The 19,148-nt window shown below is 43.6% G+C and overlaps 1 protein-coding gene across 2 annotated transcripts in view; it reads left to right on the top strand.

Annotated features, from left to right (window-relative positions):
* Positions 1–19,148, top strand: part of bbs9 (Bardet-Biedl syndrome 9) — a 176,410-nt gene that overhangs the window by 34,050 nt on the left and 123,212 nt on the right. The window contains exons 14-16 of one of the 2 annotated variants that reach the window (XM_084089233.1): positions 4,549–4,653; positions 13,777–13,791; positions 14,771–14,911. In XM_084089233.1, the coding sequence (XP_083945359.1) occupies positions 4,549–4,653; positions 13,777–13,791; positions 14,771–14,911 (261 nt within the window). The remainder of the gene's footprint in view (positions 1–4,548; positions 4,654–13,776; positions 13,792–14,770; positions 14,912–19,148) is intronic. The other variant, XM_084089234.1, reaches the window with a different exon arrangement.

Here is a 19,148-nt window from a genome sequence, read left to right as displayed (position 1 = left end):
TTACCTGTGTTAACTGCACCTGTTTGAACTCGTTACCTGTATAAAAGACCCCTGTCCACACACTCAATCAAACAGACTCCAACCTCTCCACAATGGCCAAGACCAGAGAGCTGTGTAAGGACATCAGGGATAAAACTGTAGATCTGCACAAGGCTGGGACGGGCTACAGGACAATAGGCAAGCAGCTTGGTGAGAAGGCAACAACTGTTGGCGCAATTATTAGAAAATGGAAGAAGTTCAAGATGACGTCAATCTCCCTCGGTCTGGGGCACCATGCAAGATCTCACCTCGTGGGGCATCAATGATCATGAGGAAGGTGAGGGATCAGCCCAGAACTACACAGCAGGACCTGGTCAATGACCTGAAGAGAGCTGGACCACAGTCTCAAAGAAAACCATTAGTAACACACTACGCCGTCATGGATTAAAATCCTGCAGCGCACGCAAGGTCCCCCTGCTCAAGCCAGCGCATATCCAGGCCCGTCTGAAGTTTGCCAATGACCATCTGGATGATCCAGAGGAGGAATGGGAGAAGGTCATGTGGTCTGATGAGACAGAAATAGAGCTTTTTGGTCTAAACTCCACTCGCCGTGTTTGGAGGAAGAAGAAGGATGAGTACAACCCCAAGAACACCATCCCAACCGTGGAAACATCATTCTTTGGGGAAGCTTTTCTGCAAAGGGAACAGGGCGACTGCACCGTATTGAGGGGAGGATGGATGGGGCCATGTATCGCGAGATCTTGGCCAACAACCTCCTTCCCTCAGTAAGAGCATTGAAGATGGGTCGAGGCTGGGTCTTCCAGCATGACAACGACCCGAAACACACAGCCAGGGCAACTAAGGAGTGGCTCCGTAAGAAGCATCTCAAGGTCCTGGAGTGGCCTAGCCAGTCTCCAGACCTGAACCCAACAGAAGATCTTTGGAGGAGCTGAAAGTCCGTATTGCCCAGCGAATATTATGGCCAGAATCCCTGCAGTGTGTGCAAACCTGGTCAAGAACTGCAGGAAACGTATGATCTCTGTAATTGCAAACAAAGGTTTCTGAACCAAATATTAAGTTCTGCTTTTCTGATGTATCAAATACTTATGTCATGCAAAAAAATGCAAACTAATTACTTAAAAATCATACAATGTGATTTTCTGGATTTTTGTTTTAGATTCCGTCACTCACAGTTGAAGAGTACCTATGATAAAAATTACAGACTTCTACATGCTTTGTAAGTGGGAAAACCTGCAAAATAGGCAGTGTATCAAATACTTGTTCTCCCCACTGTATATGCATGTGGGTGTATTTTTATATATATAAATATAAAATAATTATACACAGTACACACACATATATTATGTAAACTAGTTTTGTTCCTAACACAGAAGTATGAGCGTGACCCACATCACCAGTAGATGTGTAAGTGCTGAGACGGCAGGACTCAATGCTGCCCTAAAGGTCACACACACCCCTTTAATCCTCACAACACACACTCACGCTGCTTTTGTCCAGGGAATTCCTGTCTAAGTGCTTCTGTGCTGTGTGTGTTCTGTGTGTAATGCGTGTTCTGGGCTACTGTCAGCGCAGGTCAAGAGAGGTCAGCACAAATGGCCCTAGTTTAAGCACCTACATGCCAGACCGGTTTAAAGAGGGGTGTCACGCTTTCTGACCCGACGGCTAGTGTTTGCCCACGCCACTGAGAGAGAGAGAGAGAGAGAGAGAGAGAGCTTTTAAAGCACATAGAAAGTGCTGTCGCCCGATGAGCTGATAGGAGCTCAGACTGAGAGAGTGTGTGTGAGTGACAGTCAGACGTTTGTGTGTGTGTGTGTGTGTGTGTGTGTGTGTGTGTGTGTGTGTGCTGGTGGGCCAGACACTTAATCTAAGTGCTCAGCAATCAGGCATTACTGCGGTTCAGTCACCTGTGTGAACACACACAACTCCACACATGAAGCAGATCACCTTACTAAAGACCACACAGACCAGCTCAGCGGATGAGAGTCTGTAATCCACTGACTCGAGTGGGTTTTAAAGGGGACATATTGTGAAAATCTGACTTTTCATGTGTTTAAGTGCTATAATCTATAATCGGGGCCCGGGGCTTCTAACAACCCAGAACACATGAAAAGACCCAGTAACTGTGTTCTGGTGAGCCTTTCTCTGCAAGCATGTTATAAAATAAGCCGATCAGATTTCTTCTCCTTCTGACGTATGAAGAGGATCTTAATATAATATTCCCGGCCCTTAATCTGCACGTTTACACACACCAGCCGACATTTGATTCCACAAGCGACGACAGAGACCAGTTCTAACGCACTGATGAAGATCCAGCAAAGCCTGAAGCTGTTCTGTGGTTGAGCTCAGACGAGCACTGAACACTATTGACCAGAACATGTCACCGCTGTCTTATAAAGACCTCAGGAACTGTGGACACTTGTGGAGAAGTTAAACATGATGATGAGATGATCAGTGTAACTCCACAACAACTACAGAAATGTCTCCACTAACATTCAGAAGCTCTTCCTGAGTCTCTCCGTAAGGCTGCACTCGCTCCTGGTGATTCTGGGATTCTGGATGAGTGAGATTGGCCTGTTCTGTTATTGCCGGAGTTTCTGAAGCTCGTGTAAAGACTCCTCCCTCTTCTGAACGGAGGCGGAGCTAAAGCTCATTTGCATTTAAAGGGACACACACAAAAACGCCGCGTTTATGCTCACACCCATTAAAGGGACACTTCACCCATTTGCATTAAGCTTTGCATTGTTAGAAACCCAGTCATACTATTGAATGGTCATGCAACATTTTTTCATTTTCCCCCGAGACGAGAGAAATCTGTATTTACCTCTTTACACTTCCTCCTACAATGACGCAAAAATCGTCATTTTGCGTCATTGTAGGAGGAAGTGTAAGAGGGGGGGATTTCTGTTAAGACTACAAGCACTAGATCCACCCTTTCAAACCCGCCCATAGGGGGTTGGACCTAATGCGCTAACAGACCTATCACAGATCAGTGCGAGTGCGTTTGATTTCAACGGCAGAAACCTGCAGAAAACAGGGACGAAGAAAGCCGAGTAGTAGGGGTTACTCTATTTCCCGGACATGTCCGGCCGTCGAGATCGACAAAAATGTCCGGGATTCAGCTTTTGCTTTCTACGGTCGCCATTCATTGTTTACATGCTCACCTTTTGTTTCAATCTAACTGAATTCACCCCGATTGGTGAATCTGAATGTAATGTTTACATGAATGCTAAACAAGTGATCGGTTGATTTGCGTTTTATCATTGCTAAGAAAATACCCGCACCTCCGTGAGAGATAGCCCATGAGACCGGTGCATCTCACAGGCGCGCTCATCAGTAATCACAGTAATACAGGGAGCAGGACGAGGCTAGCGCCGCGGGAGAAACATAACTGATGTTATGTTAAACATATGTCCCCGGACATTTTGGGCAAACTCGTCACGGAGACTCACTCGTAGCCTAGCCTTGCCTTGATGTTTTTGTTTTCAACTGCGCTGTCTTACCGGTAGGCGTGGCTTGGGAGTGGCCTTGTAGGGCAGCGAAGCAAGTGCATTCTGGGAGTTGTTGTCTTTCATCCACATAAGCCAAAAATAAATTTTCTGGCTTTTCTCAGTCTAGAAAGCTCCAAATTCAAAAGTAATTTCACATTTCTTCTACATAAATGACCCACTTTCAATACACATTCATGTCTCCACGGGTGAAATGACCCTTTAAGGGGCAAATTTGACAAGCTGTAATAAATGATCTGGTATTTATTGTTGTGTGTTTGATGTGTGTGTTTGCTGTTGTGTGTTTGATGTGTGTGTTTGCTGTTGTGTGTTTGAGTGTGTTTGAGTGTGTTTGAGTGTGTTTGATGTTGTGTGTTTGAGTGTGTTTGATGTGTGTTTGCTCTTGTGTGTTTGCTGTTGTGTGTTTGTGTGTGTTTGAGTGTGTTTTATGTGTGTGTTTGCTCTTGTGTGTTTGATGTGTGTGTTTGATGAGTGTGTTTGATGTGTGTGTTTGCTGTTGTGTGTTTGCTGTTGTGTGTTTGAGTGTGTGTGTTTGTGTGTGTTTGATGTGTGTTTGCTCTTGTGTGTTTGCTCTTGTGTGTTTGATGAGTGTGTTTGATGTGTGTGTTTGCTCTTGTGTGTTTGAAGAGTGTGTTTGAGTGTGTTTGATGTGTGTGTTTGCTCTTGTGTGTTTGAAGAGTGTGTTTGAGTGTGTTTGATGTGTGTGTTTGCTCTTGTGTGTTTGCTCGTGTGTGTTTGATGAGTGTGTTTGATGTGTGTGTTTGCTGTTGTGTGTTTGAGTGTGTTTGCTGTTGTGTGTTTGATGTGTGTGTTTATGTGTGTTTGCTCTTGTGTGTTTGCTGTTGTGTGTGTTTGCTCTTGTTTGTTTGCTCTTGTTTGTTTGATGAGTGTGTTTGCTGTTGTGTGTGTTTGCTCTTGTGTGTTTGAAGAGTGTGTTTGAGTGTGTTTGAGTGTGTTTGATGTGTGTGTTTGCTCTTGTGTGTTTGATGAGTGTGTTTGATGAGTGTGTTTGATGTGTGTGTTTGCTCTTGTGTGTTTGCAGGCAGTGGCAGTGAGTCAGTGGTGAGGTTCTCAGTGTTTCTGAACGGTGTGTATCCTCCAGCGGATCTGAGTGGAGATATCGCGGTGTCCTACAGCTCGGCTACAGGTACAGCTCCTCTCACACACACACACACACACACACACACACACACACACACACACACACACACACACACACACACACACACACACACATCAAACACGCAATAGCAAACACACACATCAAACACACACACATACTCCTCACACACACACTCCTCACACACACACACACACACTCCTCTCACACATACACACACACACACACACACACACACACACACACACACACACAGCTCCACACACTCTCACACACACACACACACACACACACACACACACACACACACACAGCTCCTCACACACACACTCCTCACACACACACTCCTCACACACACACACACACACACACACACAGCTCCTCACTCACACACACACACACACACACACACACAAACACACACACACACACACACACACACACACACTCATCAAACACGCAATAGCAAACACACACACACACACACACATCAAACACACACACATACTCCTCACACACACACTCCTCACACACACACACACACTCCTCTCACACACACACACACACACACACAGCTCCACACACACACACACACACACACACACACACACACAGCTCCACACACTCTCACACACACACACACACACACACACACACACACACACACACAGCTCCTCACACACACACACACACACACACACAGCTCCTCACTCACACACACACACCACACTCCTCACACACACACACACACACACACACTCCTCACTCACACACACACACACACACACACTCCTCATACACTCCCACGCTGTTGTGTTAGTCTGCGCACACTCCTCACACACACACACTCCTCTCACACATACACACACACGCACACACACACACACACACGCACACACACTCCACACACACACACTCCTCACACACACACTCCTCACACACACACACACACACACTCACAGACACTCCTCACACACACACACTCCTCACACACACACACTCACAGACACTCCTCACTCACACACACACACACACACACACACACACACTCCTCTCGCACACTCCTCACTCACACACACACACACAGACACACTCATCAAACACACAATAGCAAACACACACACACACACTTCTCACACACACACACACACACACACACTCCTCTCACACATGCACACACACGCACACACACACAGCTCCACACACTCTCACACACACAGCTCCACACACACACACACACAGCTCCACACACACACACAGCTCCTCACACACACACTCCTCACACACACACTCCACACACATGCACACACACGCACACACACACACAGCTCCACACACTCTCACACACACAGCTCCACACACACACAGCTCCACACACACACACAGCTCCTCACACACACACTCCTCACACACACACTCCACACACTCTCACACACACACACACTCACAGACACTTCTCACACACACACTCCTCTCGCACACTCCTCACTAACACACAAACACACACTCCTCACACACAAACACTCCTCTCATACACTCCACACTCACACACACACACTCCTCACTCACACACACACACACACACTCCTCACACTCACACATACACACACACACACACACAGCTCCTCACTCACACACACACACCACACTCCTCACACACACACACACACTCCTCACTCACACACACACACACACACTCCTCATACACTCCCACCCTGTTGTGTTAGTCTGCACACACACACACACACACACACACACACACACACACAGCTCCTCACTCACACACACACACCACACTCCTCACACACACACACACACTCCTCACTCACACACACACACACACACTCCTCATACACTCCCACGCTGTTGAGTTAGTCTGCGCACACTCCACACACACACACACACACACACACACCACACTCCTCACACACACACACACACTCCTCACTCACACACACACACACACTCCTCATACACTCCCACGCTGTTGTGTTAGTCTGCGCACACTCCACACACACACACACACACACACACACCACACTCCTCACACACACACACACACTCCTCACTCACACACACACACACACTCCTCATACACTCCCACGCTGTTGTGTTAGTCTGCGCTCTGGAACACATTAGCCTCTTTCCTCACGTCTTTAAGCCCGTTTGCTCATTTCAAGATGTGTGGCCGTGTGCCAGCGCAGAGAGCGGAGAGAGAGTGTGTGTGTGTGTGTGTGAGAGAGAGAGCGGAGAGAGAGCTCTTGTGCTGCCGTTCTCCGGGATCGTGTCTGTGTTGGCAGAGACTGCTGGAAAACTTCCTGAAAATATCCGGGAGTTTCCCTTTTCCTTGGCTCTCTTTTTCTTTCTGTCCTTTTGAAAATACTGAGTCTGTTTAACACATTAGATTGCAGGTAGGACTACACACACACACACACACATTTTTTTAACTATCTAACTGAGGATATACCATAGACTTCTATTATTTTTATATTAAACTAGAATAATAACCAAAACCTTCGCTATAAGAAAACTTCTAAACGTTTCAGAAGTCAGGCTGTGGTGGACACATGTGTCTGGCTGTGTTCAACACACAGTACAGCGCTATATTCACAACTGTGTTTAATATTCTCTGTAGTATAAAGCTGTAATAGCTTTCAGAATCAAACACACACACACACACACACACACACACACACACACACACACATAGACCCGGGGAAACCCCTTTCACTCTCTTCACTGTAATGGCTCTGTTTATTTTACTCTTTCTATTCATCTCTCTCTCTCTCAAAGCACAAACATGCACTCACACACACTCTCTCTCTCTCACACACACACACACACACACACACACTTGGACACACACCTGTGTCTACTTTTTCTAAAAAACGCTGGATGGAAATGCCACGATGTGCATAGATCTAATAATGCGCATTAATAGCGTGTGCACTCAGTTGAGGAGATCCTTTCTCTGATAAGAACACATGCACATAAACTATGATGGAAACACATTTACTGAATAAATCTCTCGATGAGCAACAAAACCCTCAGCGGAGGCTGTGATTGGATAACTGGAGTTACCAGCGGACCAATGGCGTTGCAGCATCTCTAATGTTGGTTTGGTGTTTTGAAAGTCGAAGTGTGTCATCAGAATGATGTGGTGTAATTCCCTCCAGAAGCGTCTCACACACACGAGTGTGTTCCCGAACACCAGCATCCGAAAGCTAGAGAACACGACACAGCGTTTACTGTGTTTCGCCTGACGCTCGAGACACACTCGTTTATGATGGAGGGACAGAGAAAGATTGCAGAAACACACAGTTTATGACTGATATTCAGTGTCGGTGTTCCAGAAGTGAGGATGTTGTTCTCTTGATGGGAACGCTGCTTTATTCACTAGTGCTTTATGCCATATTACAGTTTTGCTAGTTTTATTCTTGCAGCCTCTGACAGAAACAGCTAAAGAGAGATGTGGAGTGTGTGGTGTTCTCTCTCTGACATTACACTGGTGTGTTAAACCACATACAACTATTAGAAAAACTCACAGTTTACTTTTAACTAAGATATTCACATCACTGTAATGCAAGTGTTTTAAATGTAAAAAAGCATAGTGTTTGATTTCTAAGTATTTCTACATTATGGTGGTATTTATGCTGATTTAGATCAATAAAACTGAAGAGAATAATGTATTACAGCAGGGGTTCCCAACCCCCGGTCCATGGGACATTTGGTACCGGGCCGCACAGAAAGAATAGCCTAAATAACATACCGTAAAAATGCGTCATGAAGAAGAAAAAACATATATAGCCTAAGTCGCACTGGACTATAAGTCGCATTTATTTCGAAATTTATTTCACACACAAAAAAAAAACAATGTTACGGACGGGACAGTTCTCCGTTACGGATGTGAGCGCTCTGAAAGCGGCACTAAAAGACGGCTTTACAACTTTCACAGAGACCTCAAACAGAAAACACAAAGCCTTTCTTTAAAGTGAATTTCATTTTGTATTAATTGTATCTTAATTTTAATCTCAGTTTCATCAACCAATTGCCTGGATTTAATAAATAAGAAGTAAATATATTAGAAAATACTTAATCAGGCCAAGGAGGCGCCGGCACGCGAACTGGAGCTCGTCTCATAAATTAACTGAAACTCAGCGACTACTTGCCTCACAGACCTGAGACATATATAGAAAGCTTGAAATGTCTACTTTTATACAGAACAATTCAAAACGAAAGAAAACTGACTGTTCTCTGCTTGTGTAATCCGTATGAAATGTGGAAACACTGACACAGAAAACACTTGTTTATTAGTAAATTAAAATGTCTCCTGCTATATTTTACATAGGCCTATTCATAATCATTAATTTAGCCGGTTCTTTGTGACAGCTTATAGGTGCTTTATTGGCAGCGCCACCCTTACATGTTACATGAATGCATCAGCACTGAAAACATGGAGATTTTTTTCTTCTGGGGGCATTTTGTTTGTGTTCAGGCTTTCTCAGTTGTCTTTAGGCGCGATGTTACGAGGACGCTGCTAATAAAGTTGCGAGTAGGACTACACATTGGATTCACGTTTATTATTATATTAAAAAAATACCCCAGTTTTTATGCCGGTCATATCATTTTATTTTGTTGCATTTATCTGCCACACCTTAAAGGCCGGTCTGTGAAAATATTGTCTGATATTAAACCGGTCCGTGGCGCAAAAAAGGTTGGGGATCGCTGTATTACAGTACTGAAAGTCCCCACAGAAAGAGAATAAGAATCTCTTATGTTTCTGAAAGAGTCTCTTCTGCTCAACTCTAGCAGAACCCTCCAGAAAGAGTTCTTTATTTCAATTAAATTCAAATCAAATTTATTTGTATAGCGCTTTTCACAATACATATTGTCAGAAATGTACATAGAAAAATACAGTTAGTTAATCGTATTCATTTAGGGCATAATATATCGCCAGCGTTGAGTCGTCTCTTCACGGGCGTTGAGTCGTCTCTGCACGGGTGTTGGGGCATCTGAAGGTTCCATGAGAGGCTGGATACAAACTGGAACTGACGAACTCTATTTACCTAACTGATAACAACAGAAAAGCAGATGGGAAATAATTAGCGTAGCTGCTGTTCAATTAAATGCATTCGATATGATTCAACTGTAGTATAAAAGGTAGTATTATGCGAACGCTTGGCTAAAGAGATGCGTCTTTAATCTAGTTTTAAACTGGGACAGCGAGTCTGAGCCTCGAACAGTATCAGGAAGGCCATTCCAAAGTTTTGGAGCTAAATGTGAAAATGCTCTCCCTCCTTTAGTGGACTTAGATATCCTAGGAATGACCAGAAGCCTCGAATTTAGTGATCTTAAAGAGCGCGATGGATTGTAGGGCGATAGAAGTTCCGTTAAATACCCAGGAGCTAAACCATTTAGGGCTTTATAGGTCATTAGCAATACTTTGTAATTGATACGGAACTTTATAGGTAACCAATGTAGAGATGATAGAATTGGTGTTATATGATCATATTTCCTTGATCTAGTAAGAACTCTAGCAGCTGCATTTTGGACTAACTGTAGCTTGTTTATTGAGGATGCAGGACAACCAGCTAATAAAGCATTACAGTAATCTAGTCTCGAGGTCATGAATGCATGAACTAACTTTTCTGCATCAGAAACTGATAGCATGTTACGTAGCTTAGCAATGTTTCTAAGGTGGAAAAAGGTTGTTCTTGTAACATATGAAATATGACTTTCGAAAGACAAGTTGCGGTCTAATATAACACCCAGGTCTTTTACTGTAGTGGATAAAGTAACAGGACATCCTTCTAAATTAAAGTTGTATTGTAAGAGGTTTTGTGGGCAGTTTTTTGGGCCAATAAGTATTACCTCCGTTTTATCTGAATTTAATAGCAGAAAATTACATGTCATCCAGTATTTTATATCTTTAACACACTCTGTCAATTTAGATAATTTATTGTTTTCATCTGGTCGTGATGAAATATATATTTGAGTGTCATCAACATACCAGTGGAAATTAATTTAATGTTTTCTTATAATATTACCAAGTGGCAGCATATATATTGAGAATAGCAGAGGGCCTAACACAGATCCTTGCGGCACTCCATAGTTTACTGACGTTATCTTCGATTTTTCCCCATTTAAACAGACAAAATGGTAGCGGTCTGATAAGTATGATCTAAACCAGCTTAATGCCTGTCCATGAACACCCGTGTAGTTTTGTAGTCGATCTAAGAGTATTGTGTGATCTATAGTGTCGAACGCAGCACTAAGATCGAGTAAAACTAGTATTGAGATACAGCCTTGGTCAGAAACTAGAAGTAAATCATTTGTAATTTTAACGAGCGCAGTTTCTGTGCTGTGATGCGGCCTGAATTTATTTCCTGTTTAAATACCAGTGAGAGTGTGTGTGGGTGTGTGTTTGGGAGAGTGTGTGTGTGTGTGTGTGTGTGTGAGTGTGTGTGTTAAGTACCAGTGAGTGTGTGGTGCTTTTCTGATGTTTAAATCCGTTCTGAAGATTTCTAGCACAGAGGATGTGTGTGTGTGTGTGTGTGTGTGTGTGTGTCAGACGGAGCCGTGTGTGTAGGAACTGCGGGAATAGCTCTGGAGAACAGAAGGCATGAGAGTGTGTTTTTGGGAGTGTGTGTTTGGGAGTGTGTGTGTGTGTGTTTTTGGGAGTGTCTTTTTGGGAGTGTGTGTTTGGCAGTGTGTTTTTAGGGAGTGTGTGTTTGGGAGTGTGTTTTTAGGGAGTGTGTGTTTGGGAGTGTGTTTTAGGGAGTGTTTTTAGGGAGAGTGTGTGGGAGTGTGTTTTTGGGAGTGTGTTTTAGGCAGTGTGTGTTTGGGAGTGTGTTTTTGGGAGTGCGTTTTAAGGGAGTGTGTGTTTGGGAGTGTGTTTTAGGAAGTGTGTTTTAGGGAGTGTGTTTTAGGGAGAGTGTGTGGGAGTGTGTATTTGGGAGTGTGTTTTAGGGAGTGTGTTTTAGGGAGTGAGTGTTTGGAAGTGTGTTTTAGGGAATGTTTTTAGGGAGTGTGTGTTTGGGAGTGTGTGTGTTTGAGAGTGTGCATTTGGGAGTGTGTTTTTGGGAGTGTGCGTTTGGGGGTGTGAGTGTGTTTGGGAGTGTATGTGTTTGGAAGTGTGTTTTAGGGAATGTTTTTAGGGAGTGTGTGTTTGGGAGTGTGTGTGTTTGAGAGTGTGCATTTGGGAGTGTGTTTTTGGGAGTGTGCGTTTGGGGGTGTGAGTGTGTTTGGGAGTGTGTGTTTGGAAGTGTGTTTTAGGGAATGTTTTTAGGGAGTGTGTGTTTGGGAGTGTGCATTTGGGAGTGTGTTTTTGGGAGTGTGCGTTTGGGAGTGTGTTTTTGGGAGTGTGCGTTTGGGGGTGTGTGTGTTTGAGAGTGTGTGTGAGTGTGTTTGGGAGTGTGTGTTTGGGAGTGTGTATGTATTTGGGAGAGTGTGTGTTTGGGAGAGTGTGTGTGTGTTTGGGAGAGTGTGTGTGAGTGTGTGTTTGGGTGAGTGTGTGTGTTTGGGAGAGTGTGTGTTTGGGAGTGTGTGTGTTTGAGAGTGTGTGCATTTGGGTGTGTGTTTTTGGGAGTGTGCGTTTGGGGGTGTGAGTGTGTTTGGGAGTGTATGTGTTTGGAAGTGTGTTTTAGGGAATGTTTTTAGGGAGTGTGTGTTTGGGAGTGTGCATTTGGGAGTGTGCATTTGGGAGTGTGTTTTTGGGAGTGTGCGTTTGGGGGTGTGAGTGTGTTTGGGAGTGTATGTGTTTGGAAGTGTGTTTTAGGGAATGTTTTTAGGGAGTGTGTTTTTGGGAGTGTGCGTTTGGGAGTGTGCATTTGGGAGTGTGTTTTTGGGAGTGTGCGTTTGGGGGTGTGTGTGTTTGAGAGTGTGTGTGAGTGTGTTTGGGAGTGTATGTGTTTGGGAGTGTGTATGTATTTGGGAGAGTGTGTGTTTGGGAGAGTGTGTGTGTGTTTGGGAGTGTGTGTGTTTGAGAGTGTGTGTGAGTGTGTGTTTGGGTGAGTGTGTGTGTTTGGGAGAGTGTGTGTTTGGGAGTGTGTGTGTTTGAGAGTGTGTGTGTTTGAGAGTGTGTGTGTTTGAGTGTGTGTGTGTGTGTTTGGGAGTGTGTGTGTTTGGGAGTGTGTGTGTGTTTGGGAGAGTGTGTGTTTGTGAGTGCGTGTGTGTGTGTGTTTGGGAGTGTGTGTGTGTTTGAGAGAGTGTGTGTGTGTTTGAGAGAGTGTGTGTGTGTTTGGGAGAGTATGTGTTTGGGAGTGTGTGTGTTTGAGAGTGTGTGTGTATTAGGGAGTGTGTGTGTTTGGGAGAGTGTGTGTTTGAGTGAGAGAGGAACAGCCATTACTGGCCAGAAATGTCTAAGTAAACAGAGCAGTGGTGGCAGATGAGGTGAGTTGGTCAGGGGGAGTGTGTGTGTGTTTGGGAGTGTGTGTGTGTCAGCTGGTCAGGGGGAGTGTGTCGACGGTTACTGATGTTTACTCAGAGATAACTTGAGCTCTGCACAGATGGAGCGGAGAGACTGATGCCACATTTAGACCTGCGAGCGAAGGTGTATCTCACACACTTCCAGCGTATAGCTCATGTTTCATAAAGCTGGTCAGAAGCAGTCGAGGGTCTCACTGAAAGCTTTTAGGACGAATCTCACGAAAACAGGTGCAGGTCACATTTCAGCCTAAAACCAGCAGGGAAAAAAGGAGATATTTCTGAAGGATCATGTGACACTGAAGACAGGAGTAATGATGCTGACAATTCAGCTTTGATCACAGGAATTGTCATATTTCACTGTTTTTACTGTATTTTTGATCAAATAATTGCAGCCTTGGTGAGCAGAAGAGACTCTTTCAGAAACATGAACAATCTCTTTCTCTTTCTTTGGGGATTTTCAGTTCTGTAATACTGGAATACATTTTTCTTTTCATTTTTGTATTTATTTAAATCAACATAAATACCACCATAATGTAGAAATATGAATGTTTTTTTTTATAGTTGTATTTGGTTATGAATGGATTCCTCTGGCTAGCATGACTTTCAGTGTTTATAGCTGGAATCTTTATCTTTACTCGTGTGTATTGGTCTGATCCGTGTGTGTGTGTGCTCTGATATTAAGTGTTGTGTTGTTCTTCTTTCTTGCTGCCGCACATGTATCAGAGCTCAATCCTGCAGGTGAGTGACGCAACGAATATATTTTGCAGATGTAACCGTGCATCTGTACACACACACACACACACACACGCGCACACACACACACACACACACACACACACACACAGATTGTAAGTTAATATTTAAATACTTTATCTACACATTGACGATTCTCTGTCAGTTAAGGGTTGCATGACATTTTTTAGTAGGTGTTTATTTTGTTTTTATTGTAAAATTGTCAATTTATAAGGCTGCACGACCTGGCCCAAAAAAAAGGTGATGAGTGCTGTGTTTTACCCAAAGTTGAACATTCCTCAACTCTTAGCGACCAGAAGAAGAAGTGCTCAGTGTGAAGCAGACGCTCAGCTCCTCGTCACGCTGCTGTCGTTAATAAATGTCTCACTGAAAACAATTGAAAAAATATACGCTGGCCTCAGGAAAAAACTCTTTAGTGGACACACGGCCTAAATATAAACTATTGTATTTAACTATTGTAAATTACATTTGTACTGTAAGCAAAAGAATATGTGATAAGATTATAAAGTTAAACAAAATATATTTATGTCTAAGATTTTTAACGTTCAAACTCTCAAATTTAAGCTTTTGTTTTGGCAGTGAAATGATGTAAACCTCCGTCCGCACAAATGTTGGTAAATATGCGAGTGTGTAAGTGCATGTTAAACACACAGCACACACACAGATGAAGTTTGCTGTGAGAAACGCTGATGTGAACACACTGCCACGCTTCACTCTGAAACACGCAGCGCGATATCAACTTTTATTTCAGTTATTCAACTGTTCCTCAAACTCCCACTGCCTCATCCCAACAGAAGAGAAACATTAGGAGCTGCACATGTTGTTCATTGAGTGAAATAAATGAAGATAAAGCTGAAAAAATGCATTTGAGTGGGTCTCATCTTCAGCAGAATGAGTCGTGTGCATTAATGTGTGTGTGTGTTTGTGTGTGTGTGTGTGTGTGTGTGTGTGTTGACTCTGCCAGGAATCCCTCGAGTGTCCCAGTGTAAGTTCGTCCTGCCTCTCCGGTTGGTGTGTATCCCGTCCTCAGCGCTCAAGAACGGCAAGTTCAAGATCACCATCGACACCAACAAGCCTCCCATCAGCCTCAGCGACGTGTTCCCAGGTACCGCACCCACACACACACTTACACAACTCCAGTTAGTGCAGTCATCTCTGGGGATTATGGGTGAATCGTTCAGAAACACACTGCATCACGCGTCGCCTCGGGGTCTCTGGCCAAGAAGTCCACCGTCATCATCCATAACCTTTACTGCCATTACACACACTACTATTACATTACACTGAAGAGAGTAGGCATGGGTTCAGCTTAGCCAAACACACACACACACACACACACACACACACACACTACTATTACATTACACTGAAGAGAGTAGGCATGGGTTCAGCTTAGCCAAACACACACACACACACACACACACACTACTATTACACACTGAGGAGAGCGGGCATGGGTTCAGCTTAGCCAAACACACACACACACACACACACACACACACACACACTACTATTACACACTGAGGAGAGCGGGCATGGGTTCAGCTTAGCCAAACACACACACACACACACACACACACACACACACACACACACACACACTACTATTACACACTGAGGAGAGCGGGCATGGGTTCAGCTTAGCCAAACACACACACACACACAAACACACACACACACACACACACACACACTACTATTACTTTACACTGAGGAGAGAGGGCATGGGTTCAGCTTAGCCAAACACACACACACACACACACATACACTCACAAACACACATGTATACACACACACACTCTCTCTCTCACACACACACACACACTGTCACGGCTGTACTTTGTATTATCTTCTCTGCCGTGTGTGTGTGTGTGTGCTCCCCCAACAGGTGTGCTGCGGAGCTGTGTGGTAATCAGGTGGATTGGGTGCACCGGTGCACAGGTGTGCCTAATGATAAGAGCTTCCTGTTTGGCGTGCTCAGTGAGCGTTCCTTCTTGTCACATCGATCCCTGGCCAGGACCGAGATGTTAATCGGCGTTGCGGCGTATTAATAGAGTTTTGAGTCAGACTTTGTTATGGAGAATGGAAAATAAAGAAAGTATTGTGACCGCCGAAAACGCTTCCTCCTCCTTCATTGTTGCTCCCTAATAAGGGCGTAACAATTGGGGGCTCGTCGAACTAAATTCGTGTTTGAATTTGTGCGAATTATTTGGGAAAAATTGTCTTTGAAGGACGATAGAAGGTAGGATATTGGAATTGAGTATGTTTGTATATTGTATATATTCACAAATAGAATTGATAAAGTTGGACTCGGCAATTGGTCGTTTTCCCAAACTTGCGGGATTTAGTGCGTAAATACCCGGTCTTGGGCCAACTGGAGACTAGGGTCTATATAATTTAAATGAATGGTTTAGTTTCTTTAAATAAACCCTGATTTCTTTTTTTTCTTCTCTTTTTTTTGTGCGTGATATTTGCTGAGCGTGTGTTCTGCAAGCGTGCTTACTGGTAATTATGGCGACCGATGTTATTGAAACATTTTCAATAACACTCAGAAACTGAGGAATTGTTAGAGGAAATGACCCCCCCCCACCTCCCCCCCAAAAAAAACAGTTTTTCCCACGCCCCTGCCAAAGATCCAGGCAAGACAAGATTAAACATGTTTACTTGCAAAATAAATACATTCTAAATTTAGAATTCCTAACATTCTAAAATCTTCCAGTTTAATGTGACGTGCAGCCTAAGCTATGTATCGTTACTTTTGCAACGACTCTATTATTTTTCCAGTCATAGACCAGCGTATTCAAATATTTTAAATAAATCATGTTCCCATTCACTCCGGCAACGAATTTTAAAATGAATTAAACTATATTTATAAGGTAAAACTTTTACATTTTTAGGCATTAACTAATTCCAATCCCTGATGCCAAAATGTTTTCTTTGTTCACCAAGTAATTTACTGGTCAGGCATTATTGTTAACTGGCAAGAGAGCAAGGAGAAAATGACAATTTGATGGATAATTTAAATATATTCTACATATATTTCTAAATATATATCACATTTTGGCAATGTATTCATTCCGCCATCACATCTGAGTGCGAAACGCTGCTTGGGTTGTTTCAAGATATAAAAATAATTAATAATACAATATCATATTTTTTTTTTTTTACTGATTATGAACACAAATTAATCACGACAAACCAAATTAATTGTAATTGTATTAATTATACCTGATACCAAGGTATTTTAGGCCTACAATTCTAACATAAGTTTTCATGAAAAATCATGAGTTTTCGAAAGTAAGGTTAATGTAAGCAGCTTCTTGCAATACTCTCCTAAATGCGTAATAAAACCTAAGTGCAAACATTACCGCTTTAATGACCGTCCTTTATTTTTCAGTGCATTTGTTTTACAATATATGGCTATTACTGTCATGGGATTAATATTATAACTATTATGTAGTAGTGTAATGTAGACAGACACAACTAAAAGAGGATTGAGTTTTTCTTTGTTTAATTTGCACACTGAATATGGGTTGGAGCTTTTAATTTTGAACTTGCAAAGTGCACCAGATTGATGAATTTAACATTAAAATGCACAAAATTGTCTTACGGGGGGGCATGCCCCCGAACCCCCCTAGAAGGGCCGAGGTCCGAGGTTCAGGGACCTGGATATTGGATAGGGGGTGCTGGCCCAAAAAAGGTTGAGAACCACTGATCTAGAGTCAAGCTCTCGAAAACTATATATTTGAAATACATTAAAAAGACACGATATGTGAATGGCAGAAGTTGGGCATGTCCTGCTGCAGTGACAATATATAATTTGAATACAGCAATTTTTTCAATAGTTTATAGGAACAAAAAAGGACAGATTGTGAAAGCGACCCTGTGTGGTGTAGATGAGTGTGTGGAGTCTGCTCTGTTATCAGGCTTATTCAGTCTGAGATAATGATGTGAGCCTGAGCTGAGGCAGATAACAGAGGATCCGGCGTCCTGCGCTGATGATAACAGCCTATCTCTGTCTGACAATCACACACACACACACACTCTCACACACACACACACACTCTAACACTCACACACTCACGCACACACACTCTCACACTCACACACTCACGCACACACACTCTCACACACACTCTCACACACACTCTCACACACACTCACACACTCTCACACACACTCTCACACACACTCACACACACACACACACACACACACACACACACACACACACACACACACACACAAACACACACACACACTCTCACACACACACACACACACACACAAACACAAACACACACTCTCACACACACACACTCACACACTCACACACACACACTCTCACACATGTAGTGTTTTCATGTTTTATGGGGACTTTCCATAGACATAATGATTTTTATACTGTACAAACTGTATATTCTGTCTCCTTACACTAACCCGACCCCTAAACCTGCCCATCACAGAAAACTTTCTGCAATTTCACATTTTCAAAAAAACATCACTTTTTTGATTTATAAGCCGTTTTCCTCATGGGGACCAAAAAATTTCCCCACACGAACAAGGATTTCGGATATTGCCATCCTTGTGGGGACATTTTGTCCCCATAATGTAGGGTTTACCAGGCCACACACACACTCTCACACACACACACACACACACTGTGTTTCTCGGACACAGATGGAAATAAATGTAGTGATATGCTGTGTGTTACACCGTGTCCTAACCAGAAGCGATGCGATAAAATTCCAGCGACAAATAATTTGACACACTAGACGCGACTCGCGACTGCGAGATGCGTCAAAATCAATCAAAGCCCACAGCCAATCAGAGCAGCGTGTGGGCGGAGTCAGCCAATCAGAGCAACGTGTGGGCGGAGTCAGCCAATCAGATCAGCGTGTGGGCGGAGTCAGCCAATCAGAGCAACGTGTGGGCGGAGTGAGCCAATCAGATCAGCGTGTGGGCGGAGTCAGCCAATCAGAGCAACGTGTGGGCGGAGTGAGCCAATCAGAGCAGCGTGTGGGCGGAGTCAGCCAATCAGAGCAACGTGTGGGCGGAGTGAGCCAATCAGATCAGCGTGTGGGCGGAGTCAGCCAATCAGAGCAGCGTGTGGGCGGAGTCAGCCAATCAGAGCAGCGTGTGGGCGGAGTCTCGCGGCGAGTGCGCGGCACCAGAGAGTAATCCTGACGGCACTCGCAAGAAAATGGACAAGTCTACATAATCAAATTCACAAACATTACACCATTTAAACATTATAAAAAATACATACTGAGTTACTAAAACAATCTTTGTCAAAGAATACACTTGTTTGTTCTCAGTTTGAACTTTCTTGTTTCCATTTG

The sequence above is a fragment of the Abramis brama genome (assembly GCF_963993115.1).
Source record: "Abramis brama genome assembly, chromosome: 17".
NCBI classification, from domain to species: Eukaryota; Metazoa; Chordata; class Actinopteri; order Cypriniformes; family Leuciscidae; genus Abramis; species Abramis brama.
Note: the sequence above shows the minus strand (reverse complement) of the source record. Positions and strands in the feature narration are given on the sequence as shown.